Source organism: Dermacentor albipictus, chromosome 7 (genome assembly GCF_038994185.2).
Source record: "Dermacentor albipictus isolate Rhodes 1998 colony chromosome 7, USDA_Dalb.pri_finalv2, whole genome shotgun sequence".
Lineage (NCBI taxonomy): Eukaryota > Metazoa > Arthropoda > Arachnida > Ixodida > Ixodidae > Dermacentor > Dermacentor albipictus.
Window position 1 is genome coordinate 30,380,706 of NC_091827.1, and position 12,376 is coordinate 30,393,081.

Sequence of the window (12,376 nt, forward strand, 5' to 3'; positions counted from 1 at the left end):
GCCGTATACTCACCAGCTCGATTAGACTGATCGATCATTGGTTGCACGATTCTTCGCCTCGCGTTAATGAACCTGCAAAAGAAAAAAGAAAGAAAAGGAGCAACGTTAAAACTCGATCGACTTTATTTTTTTTTGTATTTAATCTGATTCGTACTAAAGCGAGACTCTGCGATTTCGCGAAACGTTCAAACAAGATTGTGATCTTGAAACGACCCAGACGGCACGTCCCTGGAAAAGCCAGTTCAACGTTACCGTGCTCATATTCACGCTTGTTAGCATGTAGCTATGTATAGCATCTAGTGGCTCTGCCATAGACATCTAAGCGTCGCTGCCAACATTAACGTCGGTGCGGAGTAACCGTACAGAACAGTGCAAGCGTCATATTTCAGCGCACGCGCCAACGTCCTAAGCTGTCTCGGTTCATCTCTTTTATGAGTGCCGATGCACTGGACAGCCGTAAACACGTACATGATGTTAAGGTCCTGCTCTAAACTACAAGTTTAAATTGAGCAGGTTATCTGATGCATGTAAAAGGTAACCAGTGTTCTATTATAATGACTCAGCGGGCATTGAAGTCGGGGAGGCATTGTTGATACTTGCAGGGGGGGATGATTTATTGAGACAAACAAGTTTGCCAGTGTAGTGCCTGACGCACTGCATGGTGCAATTCGGTATCACCGGGGCAGGCTTTCGCCCCTGGAATGAAGCTTCATAGTGACAGTGATGCTGATGATGATGCGAAGGAGACTCCAGGTACACTTTGTCACGGGTTTCTAAATGCACAAACACCATTGTGTTTACAAAGTAACGAGTCAGCGAAACGAGGTAACGTAGAAAAGCGCGGAAACACTCCTTGCTATGCACGGCGCTACAGGTATTTTCCCGTTTCCCAACAGTAGCGCCTTAGAGCGAAGATGCAAAAAAGTTCGTTTAACTAACTACAAGAACAACTGGTCGGCAAGAATGGCGGACCCTATTACGTGCAGAGAAAAAAACCGCGCCCCGGTGACCTCGTAAACAACGACCACTGGGTACATGGCGGACGGGCAATCAGGCGTCATTCGGTACGCAAAACAAAAAAAAAACAGTGCGCAACACATGACCACACCCAGCGTTCTGCCGCCAGAACATCGTGTACACGTCATTAGGCGTATCGATGCGGAGCAGTTAAGAAAGGCGGGAACATGCAGCTCAGACCAATGAAGTCGAACCCCACTCGAGGAAAAAAGAAACACCACGTTTGTCTTTGCCGCTTCTGCTTCTGCGATGAACCAGACGACCGGGCAAAACGATCAGGGGATAATGCGAAAGCAGTCGTCTGCTTAACGCTCCCGGTTCTCTAACGCCAGGCAAACCACCGGGAACTAATCGTATACACGGACGAAACTCCACAGGTCCAGCCTCCTACATCGTTTTCTTCGAAAAAGACTCGCATAACCTGGCGTGCCTACTTACCTGCCCACCTATCTACCCGCATAACCGCCCGTCCTCCATATCTGCCACCGCGTGCCACACCGGAGAGCAGAAAACGAGGCCTCGTTTACAAACACACACACACACAACCGCACACGAACGCGCGCGCCCGCGCGGTCTTTGACGCCTTCGCACCATCAGAGCCCCACAGCTATACGCTATCCGGTTCCGCGGGGAGGGCTTCCATTCCTTCCAAAATATCCACAGGTCGGCCATTACCACTTGTACACCCCCTCCGAGCCGAAACACACCGGCGCAGAAGCGCGGTGCCTCCTCCTCCTAACGATGATGACGCTCCTTTTCCCGGACCGAGACGCTTCTTCCCCGGCCGCCCACTCCGCAAACCCTCCTGTTACCTCTCAGGAGAGCCCACTAAAAGACGTAACGACCCGTCATTTTCGTTCCACAGGACGCTGCGGAAGAGAGAAGCGAGCGTGTGTGTGTGTGTGTGTGTGTGTGTGTGTGTGTGTGTGTGTGTGTGTGTGTGTGTGTGTGTGTGTGTGTGTGTGCATGTTTGCGCTCACTCGTACGTGCGTGCATGTGTATGTGCGCGTGCGTGATCGGCACGTGGCAGTATGTGTGTGTGTGCGTGTCCGCGTAGATACAGTGAAAAGCAAGAATGAGCTGTGCCGTGTATGTGGCATGACGTAGCACGCCTCTCGGACAATGCGCGCTACTGCGCGCTTTGCAACACGTTCAAGGCACGCGCTGTAGGTTCGGCCCATCGCTGAATTCTCCTCCGTCTGTACTTCGTAGCGTAACTCCTGTCTCGCCACGCACCATCCTCTACACGCATTGTCCCAAACCGCCATCTTAGCACCGGAACAGAAACCGCCCCGTCGCTATCGACACCAAGCGCTGACAGCGCCCCCTGGCTTTCTCCTCTCGGGCGATGAATACTTGATGTTCTGTAGGGCCGCTCCCCGTAGAGATGGTTTCGGAGCCCCCCTAACGACCTTTCCGGAGGGAGCCACTGTGGAGCGCCTTATCATCGGCGATCTTTTTCTCTTAACGTTCCCGCTCACAGTCTCAGCCAATCGTTCACTGTCGTAAACCCCAGCAGTTCTCCCCGTTCCCCGAGTGAATAACAAGAACCGAGTGCTCGACTAGCAAATGACAGCGACTTAATGATGCCAGCCGCGAGGGAGTGAAGAGACGGAACTGTTATCGCTACAGGTGAGGACCTAAAGCCCTCTTAGCTATGAATTTAAACAATGGGGAGATTGCCTATACACATCTTGCAGACAGGCTTGCCTGTTCATAGGCCTCGTCTTTACGCAATATAAGGTCTTTAGGGAAAGACACTTTTTACAAGTATGTTTCCTTTTGGTATTTGTGGATCACAGACATTACAGAGTAGGTCATTTAAACTATTATTAAATTGTGGGGTTTAAGATACCGCAACTGGACAGTGAGTTATGAGGAATGTGGTAGTAGTGGAGGGCTTCAAAATAATTTTGACCTCCAGGGGTTGTTTCACGCTTACCTAAACCATAGTACACAAGTGTTCTAGTAATATGCCCCCACCTGAAAGCGGCCACCGCGGCCATGAGTAGAACCAACGAACGCGTGCTCAGCGCCAGAACACCGTAGTCGCTGAGCCACTACGGCGAGTTGCAGTCGTTTGCACGAAGTCCATAGACAATAGTCGAGAGATGTCTCGTGCCCTAAGCTTACAGACTGTGTATAGAGATGATGCACAGACTTCATAGAAAGGAAACGACTGGAATTTATGCGACCTGTCTCAACATTTTTTGGTGGAATTTACCTCCACGAAGACAGTGTCTTACATCGGGGAGCCTCGGCCGCATCTGCGTTTGCTTTGAGTCGTTCAACCTTGTGCACGTATCTTTGTATTCATTCCTCTAAGTTGTGCTCCCGTTCGTAGACTTCTATAGCAAGGCCCAACAATGACGAACGGCCACCAGCTCAGTGTAGCACTCGGAGGTGAATGTCCGGGTCCTTGCTACGGTGCTGAGTATCCTTTCTCGAAGCAAAGGCAAATTCTGGCTCTAGCAATAAGAAATTGCGCAAGGAGAAACACATAGCAAAAAAAAAGACAGAAACGTACGAGAGCAAGAAGGCGGAACGCAGGAGACCTCGATTTGGACCGCGGGTCCATTTTCGATGATGGATCGTCTCCCTGCTTTCCTTCTCATTCCGTCTCTCGCGCGTCTTCCGAGGAAGAGAATGCGCCGGGAGAGAGGGCTTCTAGCGCTGACTACAGCTCCCCGCCGTAATGGTTTTCCCGGGGCCCAAATCTTGCGACTTGAACGATAACGAGCAGCCACCGGAGGGCTCAAGTTTATCGTTTCCGCGAAGCCTTATTAACCTTCCTAACAGTTTTCGTCCCATAATCGTCTCCCGGTGAAGCCGGATATCACTGGATGTCCGAGGGCGTTCGCCCAGATCTGCACATCTCGCTGCGTACGTGAGGGAAATTCGAATGACGAGCCCGATCGCAAAAGCAAACAATCGTAAAAATGACGCGCGAAAGGATGGAAGTGAAAGTGACAGAGAAGAAAGGAAAGTGACAGAAGCAATTGATTCGTGGATTGATTCATGAAGGTTAGGTGATACGCCGTGGCGAAGGGCTCCCAATTGATGCCGACAACCTCCGGTTTTCTTTTCATTTTTTCAACGCGCACCCGGAGAACGCACGGTATAGGTACGCTTTTGAGTGCCGCCCACAGGAATTCGAACCCGCGACCTCATGCGAAGCAAACGCAACGCCACGTAGTCACTGAGCCACCGCGAAGCGTGAACCATCCACTCGTCAATATCAGCAAAAACATCGCGTTGGGCTGCTTCAGCTTGAACATAAGGCCCAGCTAGTCCTCACCAAGGTGTTAGTATGCAACCACTTCTCGAGTCGCCCCGAGTGGTTTATCTCGACTCCTAGGTTGCAACTTTCTCGACTTGCATCGTAAAACGGAGGCTCAAAACTACGCGGATGCAAGGCAAGCTTGTTGCCACCGTGCCATATTTTGATGATGATGTCGAGCGTCGGCTGGCGTCTGGAAGAAGCGTTCAAGCATCACGCATCCGCTATAGCAGCATCATCCAGGGGCCGTTGGCACGTTCCCGCTCATCTCCGCTCTACAAACACGAGACGACATCCAGGCGGAGCCGGTCCTCACGATAAACGAAAGTCCTTTCCCGCTGCACCTCGCGGAGTGCGGCATTCCAACCCCCGTAGCTACACAGCTTTCCTTTCTGTCCCAACGCGCCCGACCAAGAGCGTCGCCGCACCGAAGGCAATTAGTCCGCCAAACGCACAAAGCCACACCTTCCCCGACCATCTTCTCTGCCCTGCCACTGGCAGTGGCTTTGCTTTCTTCCTCCGCCGTTCCCTTCACCGGGTTTCCCCGCCACGCGTGCGAGTCGGGGACGGGGAAAACGGAACCGGGGAAACGGGAAGGGAGCAAAAGCACAGCGAGCCAAGCAGGGGAGGAACGCTTTTCACCGGTGGACGTGGGGAGAACGGGAGCCAAAAGTTTTGGACAGGTTCGTTAATGACGACGCCTCTCGCTCCAACGACGCGCCAGCGAGCGCACATACAAGCGCAAACGCACAAGCGGTTGCGCACGAACGCACACACACGGCTAGCGCTGCAGGCTCGGCTGCGCTCGGGCCCATGTTGGAGAGGAAGGAGGGGAAGTCACCACGCCGGCGGGCGGCCAACTTCGTAGGTGGCGCTGCAGTAGGAGAACAATGGCGGAAGCGCGTCGCGCGGGCGTCGAGAGGGTGCTGCGCGTTGAAAGTGGAAAGCGTGGTGGCGTTAGTTGAGAATACTCCCTCTCTTAAGGAGTTACTGTGAGGAGTTACTCGGCGCTTCCAGACGGCCGCTTTCTGCACTCCCCAGAAGGCCGTCCCGGTCACCCTCCCTCCGCTACGCAACTTTTGCCTTAGAAAACAAGGCGATTCGCGCTGTTTTCTCGCTGCGCGATGAGTTTTTGTAACAGCGTCGTCAAATCTATGAGGAAAGACAATTCAGGCTGTTTTCTCGCTGTGCGATGAGTTTTTGTAAAAGCGCTGTCAAATCTATGACCAAAGACGTTTCCCGCGGGTAGTTATCCGAAACTGCGGTGGCTGGAAGCTCCCGTTTCCGGCAAACTGGGCGCGGATTGCGCTTCTTTGGTGTTCTGCCGGTCGCCGTTTATCGAAGCGACAGACCGAATGAAAGAACGCGCGCTCAGTTGAGCTCGACGTTGCTCTTTGTTGCAAGGAAGCACACGCAACTGCTCCTGAACACAAAGCTCACGGGTTCAATCCACCGATTGTTTTGCAGCGCAGGCAAAATAGGAAAGAGAGGGGGGGGGGTATTGTACTTAGGTATGCGCTTAAGGTACGAGGTAATTGAATCGATCGGGAACCATCGCCGATTGTGGTGCTTGATAATATCTACAACAGACAAAACTGTTATCATTAATTAGAAAGTTCGATGATCGCCATCATTACGTTATTTTTTTCTCTTTAGTTTATCTATATCACCAACAACCCGTCGCCAATATACCTTCGCTACGTTACATTTTCGGGTGTTCCTCAAATTAAGACTTCCAGGCTTTGACAACGAGTCGAAATGAATGCTGACAACGCGGCAAGGTGTTCAAAGCACGCAGAACCAATTACAATGCTACGTCCCGTACACAGCTAGGAGACGTCGCACACACCAAACTTAATAGCTGCGCTGTCACTGAGCGTTACCTGACAAAATAAAATCGCAGAGCACTACAGGTGACGCGAAAAATATTGCGCTCATCGAGGAGAGAGAGAGAGCAAAAGAAAGGACGGAATAAAATGAGCTGTATACGTGAGAAAGATGGAACAAAATCCATTCTCTTTAATCCACGCGAAGGAGACCGACGCCGCGATGTCGCCGCGTCGCCCACAGGCAGGCGGGCCCGCGCATGTGTTGACGGGCGTGCGTGTCAGGGCGGGAATGACATTTCAATATACGAAATTAATGGCCGTCTCTCGCGTTCTCTCCGTCTTCTCGCAGCGAAACTGGGCTCCGCGCTTTTCGGCTCCGCGATGAAGGTTATACCAAGAGATAAGAAAGACGGCGTGACAGTTCGCAGTAACTACGGCGGAAGCGGCAGCAAAAGTATGGCAGCAGAGGCAGCAGTCGAGGCGGCAGTTACACACACACGAACGAAACGGGAAATGCTGCTGGCGACGAAATGCAGCTGGGAAGAAAGATAAAGTTCGCAAAAGGAAATGCAGAAAATGGGAAGAGACGTCAAAGTTTGCGAGAAGAAATCTAAAGTAAAAAGCGCAAAACGAGACTGGAGTATAAGCTATAGCTGGCTGGTGCTATAGGAGGGGCTTGACAGAAAGGAAATTAGGAGAGGTCGGAATGGATCGCTCCGCATAAATCACGCGCCGGGTGTTCCATAGCAACGTCAGACGTGAGATAGCAAGCCTTACAGCGCTTGCTTCATAAGCCTTGCACCTTATGAGGCCCTATAAGGCGCAAAATCGTTACTTGTCAGATCCGCTTTGATTATATTACACTTACAGTTAGTCCAGCGTATAGGGGTGCCCGCATGCAGTTTTGCGCTGGGAACTCTTTTTTGCAGATTCCTGACCATTTATTTGAATGTTCCATAATAAGAATGAATTCACTTAAATTGAAAACTTCTGCTACCCCCGTTGGCACTCTCACGCGTCATGTATGGAAAAAACACAGAATTCTTGAAAGATATATATAATGTCCGCTGGTGACGATCATTCTTAGCTCAACGCTTACTGAATTTACTGTCCTCACAAAGAAATTAAAAATGAATCTGCATAAAAACGAACACACAAGGAAACAGCTGATTTCCTTTGAATGTGGAATAAACATGCGCTTCATGATACTGTATTAAGAGCGGTGTGATGCACGGAGACTTTCAAGTCAGTGACATTAGTGAAAAAAAAGAAAGACGATTTACAGCAGCTGTTACGATATTACAACTTGCGATTCGGTTTTAACTTGTTTGCGACTATTTTATATCGATATACATAACATGAGAGTCTTATCCTTTCCACATTGGTTTGTGATAGTATATGGTTTTTGATAACTGAATTCACATCTCACCTGAAGAAGCAATAATAATGATAGGGAAATGCAGCGGCGTTCTAATGGGAAGCATCAGATCTCATACGAGGCTGTCGTATGGCTTTCAGAGAATCTGTAGTAAAGGTTCGACTACACATACATATATACTCATTACAAGAATGATAAACTTGAAGTTCTGGTTAGCCTGTTGATCCAGTTGTGGTAATTATTAGTACAAGAAGCAGCCACTATGTATAGTCTGCTGTTTGCTACAAGGCATCTTCCGTCCTTTGTCTGATCGTCTATCGTTCTGGCAGACGAAATCCTTAGCAGTTGATCCTGGTATTGACACACTTGTGGTTATTATAGCAACACAATCAGCACTTCTGCTGCATTCGCCGTCTGCTACATGGGAGGACCAGTTCCTTCGTGCGCCCTTCTGGCAGCCACGAAGTAACTTATCTGCTAGAACGGCAGACGAAATCCCTCGTGGCTTTCTTACGCCAGAAGGCAGACAAAAACTTCTGGTCCGTCTTTTAGCGCAAGAAAACCAGAATCTGAAGCAGAAGCTCGGAATGGAACCCCTACGTATGCACTCGTTTAACATTTTCACGTGAAAGAAGCTTTATGCAGCGCATAATACACGGAGAGAAGTAGACAGACATCGTTGGCCTGGGAAGTTTCAACAGCGCTCCTTAAAATTCACCTGCCGTACTTCACTACACCACCATCCTGCCCCCGCTTACACAACGAACTAATCAGGTCCTACACTTTGCTGTCTGCTGCAAGGCCGTCCATATGTATTCACCTGTGCAGACGAAGTCTACCTTGGATTTCTTGCACCAGAACGCAGAACTCCTGGTCCGTCTTATCGCGGAAGAAACTCAGAATTTGAGATAGAAACTCGGCATTAAACTACAGTATATACGCGCAGGCGTGTACAACTGAGCAAGCGTGTACAAAAGCAAATCACGCACACACTTTTACCTTCATTTTCTAAAATCTCGCAGTCACCTCAAGAAATGGCTTCGTGAGAAAAAAACTTCTATCGCACAAAGAGTGTAAAATGCAGAGAAAGAAACTGCAACAAAATAACAAAAAGAAAAGAAAAGGAATCTTCGTCAAGCGAGATCTCTAAGTTCGGCTCCACAAAAAACGCCTCCAGCCACTTCCTTCACTTATCTCTATTTTTTTTTTGTCTGTCATATTTCGTTTTCTTGCTTCTCCCGCTGCTGCGACGCTACAGCAAGGTCCTCTTTTCTGTCGAATGACAAATGACGTATCTGGTGTCCCGTCCCCTTCGCGGCTCTCCATCATAGACACAGCAGAGAGTAAGGAGGAAATAGCTTTATACGGGGATGAGTAAGGGCTACATAACGCCTCGAGCCATAGAGTACCCTCCCACGTTCGCAATCGCGCCTTTCTTAGACGCGCTAGAGGGTCCGCAGTGGGAAAGTTGGGGGGGGGGGGGGGCAAGGGCGCGGGAAGGCAGGAAGAATGGACGGCACGCCAACGCGAGCAGTGAGATATGAGCCTGCGAAACGTATACTTTGGCCGAAGAATAGAGGAGCAGAAAGAAAAGAACCTGATGAGTGTCGATATACGTCTATTTTCTTTTTTTAACGAATGGTGTTATACGGACGCCTCTCGTTTCGTACCACCTCCCTTGCCCTCCCCCTTCGCAGACTTTCTTATCGTCGGAGTTACAACCACAAAGGAGTAAGCAAAAAAAAAAGGAAAGGCACGGAGGTCAAGCAGACGAGCGTCCGGTTTGCTACCCTAAGCACGGGTAAAGAAAAGGGGGAATAGAAAGGGGAAAAAATCTTTTTCTAATGATTCGTCGGCCTTCTAACAGAGAGAGTGAGAGAAGAGACGTGTGAAAATGCAGGGAGGTTAGCAAGCGACAATCGGTTTGACAAATCTGTGCGACTCGGACAGAAAGATTGCGACATGTTGCTGCCTTTGTAGATGCACTTGAAAAACATTATGTGACAAAGAAGCATCGAAGCCATTCTTGCAAAAATATCACATACGGTATGGAGTTGTGTCCCCACAGAATATATATAGGAAGCGTCATAGAGTGCAAGGACCAAACAGCTAAAACATTTACAATGACTTTTAGAAAGGTAGCATGATGAAGAAAAAATAGGGGAGGGGGTGGAGGGGAGAGGGTATTTTAAGGCGCTTAAAACAGTAACGTGGAAACACCTGACCGCAGCAGATTCACACTATACCAGGCAGTGGAGTTGACGTCCAAAATGAAATAGAAATAAAGAGAGATAAGTGGCACGTCGATTGCCTCAACTCAATTACTCGGATAACAAATTTGCGACTCACGTAAAAAGACCTTTCTTACCTTAGCCCAGAGGCCAAACGTGAAAAACCCTTCAATTCCCCAAGTTACAAAAAACTGCCGAAAGCCTTCGATAAAGACCACAGGCAGACACGTGGAGCACACTTCCTAACGATTTGAACAAATGTTTGGCAGTAAAAGCACAGCCTGAATACCTACCTGTCTTAGACGTAAGTGCCGGTCACGAAGGGGCACTTAAAACCCTATTTGTGACAGCGGACGGTTAGCCCAGCCTGTCGATCGTCTCGTATCTTCAGAGAAAAACCGACGAAAGCTCGTACATGCAACCGAGTAGCACCATGATAACGTCAATGTAGGGCCAGCGTCGTTTTTGCGTTGAACCAACATATGCCGAATGCTGGGCCTACATTGGTCATCTTTCGTGTGCTGCAATGGTTCGGAGATTCGCTGTCCCACCAAACCCGCTGGCCACACGTTTTTTTTTTATTGTGGGGTTTTCAGTGCGAGAACCACTTTCTGATTATGAGGACTCCGGAAATTTCGACCACCTGGAGTTCTTTAACGTGCACCTAAATCTAAGTACACGGGTGTTTTCGCATTTCGCCCCTATCGAAACGCGGCCGCCGGGGCCGGGATTCGATACCGAGACCTCGTGCTCAGTAGCCCAACACCATAGCCACTGAGCAACCACGGCGGGTGGCCCCACGTTTCGCAAGCATGGTTGCCCGATGGTTTCCGCGCCATTCCCACAAAGTATTCTAACTTTTTTCCCGATAACCTTACTCCGCGTAGCATTCCCTGTGAGCCATACACCTCAGGATGCCAATGGGACACAGACGGTATACAGCACCGCAGGGAGAACGCGAGATCACACAGAAGGCGTGAGCGAATGAATGGGGCCTCCGTGATCAAAGGCAGGTTTGACAGGACATGCGAAAACGAAAAGATAGAAAGGAAACGGCCGGGGCAGTCCCCGGAGATATATGCAGTCCAGAAGAGGGCGCCACTTATAAGGCTATACCTAGAAATGGTAACGAGATACGGACCCGCGTGGCCCGCGGGCACTGTTCTTGCCTGGTGAACCCCACAGAGGGCGCTCGGCGTTATATCTCACTCTTCTTGCAACGCGTATGAGCGATGGGTTCGGAACACCCCTCAGTGGGTTCCTCACTGTATATGTGTACATATATATGCCAGCCTTTTCATTGGACACCCTCATATGACACTCCTTATCAAGGTTAGTAGAGAAAACGAGATGAATTACGCGGGCGAGGTGAATTACGAACCTCCCTTGCGCGTGGGAGATGGGAGCCCCGGGGTTTAGGCCGGAGGCGGCTGTCCCACAGCGTGCACTGGTGAAAATGTATACTTTGCGATAGACCTGCGTCGACCTGCATTCATGATCCGCCGGCTTTTCGGCAGCCTGCTATTCTGTTTGTCACAAGAATTTATCAACAAAGAAAAAAGAAAGACGGAATCAAGAATCTCCACACAATAGGCTACTATTCCTCTCTTTCACTTGAAATGCAATGAATTTGATTCAAGTCGGACGCAGGCTTGTTCGCTGTGTCACTCTGCTGCTGAGAACGAGGTCATAGGTTAGCACCTCCACCGTGGCTCCCGCATGTGGGCATTGCAAACCTCGAAAGAACGAAGTGAACTCAACATCTAGCCCGAGTTAACGAAGTTTGGACGGAAAACATGGAGGAAATACGAGTGTACTGGCTTTCAGTTAAGCTGACGGACGCCATTGACCTGTGAAGAAGGTTCACCGCTCCGATGAAGGAACACCTGACACACTCAGTGGGTTCTGTTTGCGACAAGTGAGTACGCAGGCAAAAATTACTTTTCTTATTCTCTAAAAAATACAATGTTATTGGCATGAGTGTTTTAGGTATTCCAAATTTAACGAAGTTCCCTATCTAACGAAATAATTTCCGGGTCCCATCCACTTCGTTAAATCAAGGTTAAAACAACCGTTAAGTAATCACAGATGGACGAAATTAATCCGAAGTGCAGCGGTTACGGAGCCTTTCACGGCCAGTGTGCTTTCTTTGGGATGGAACAACCCCCACCCCGTCCATATACATATATTTCTGTCACGCACTTCACATTTCTTTCGAATAAAAATGTAATAAAGAGGCAACATTGGGCATCAGACCACTAACATTTCTATGCTTTAAACCTGCCCTGATTCACCTTACAGGGGGAGGATAGCTCTAAACACAGGCAAAGGTCAGACGCCAGGATTTAAAATGACGCGAGTTCGTACAGAGAAAATCGACGGCAGATGGCGACACATTAGGTAGAGGCCAAGGCAGCGACAGACAACAAGAAAAGCAATGCGGCCCACGACAGGTTATATCCGAGACCACGCCCGCCTCGCCGGTGAAAAATATCGCCCCGCCAACAGCCGCGTGCGGAAATAGATGGGCATCGACGGGACCGAAAGAGAGCGATTTTCAAAGGAGCGAAAAATAAGAAGTATAGCAGGGAGGGTGGGAAACGAGAGATCGGCCGCCCGTGCGCGCTCCCCAGCTGTACGG

The 12,376-nt window shown here is 49.6% G+C and overlaps 1 protein-coding gene across 6 annotated transcripts in view; it reads right to left on the bottom strand.

Annotated features, from left to right (window-relative positions):
* Nucleotides 1-12,376, bottom strand: part of LOC135896389 (homeobox protein Meis1-like) — a 441,556-nt gene that overhangs the window by 15,450 nt on the left and 413,730 nt on the right. For all 6 annotated transcript variants that reach the window (XM_070521828.1, XM_070521829.1, XM_070521826.1 and 3 more), the window contains one exon: nt 14-72. In XM_070521828.1, coding sequence (XP_070377929.1) covers nt 14-72 — 59 coding nt within the window. The remainder of the gene's footprint in view (nt 1-13; nt 73-12,376) is intronic.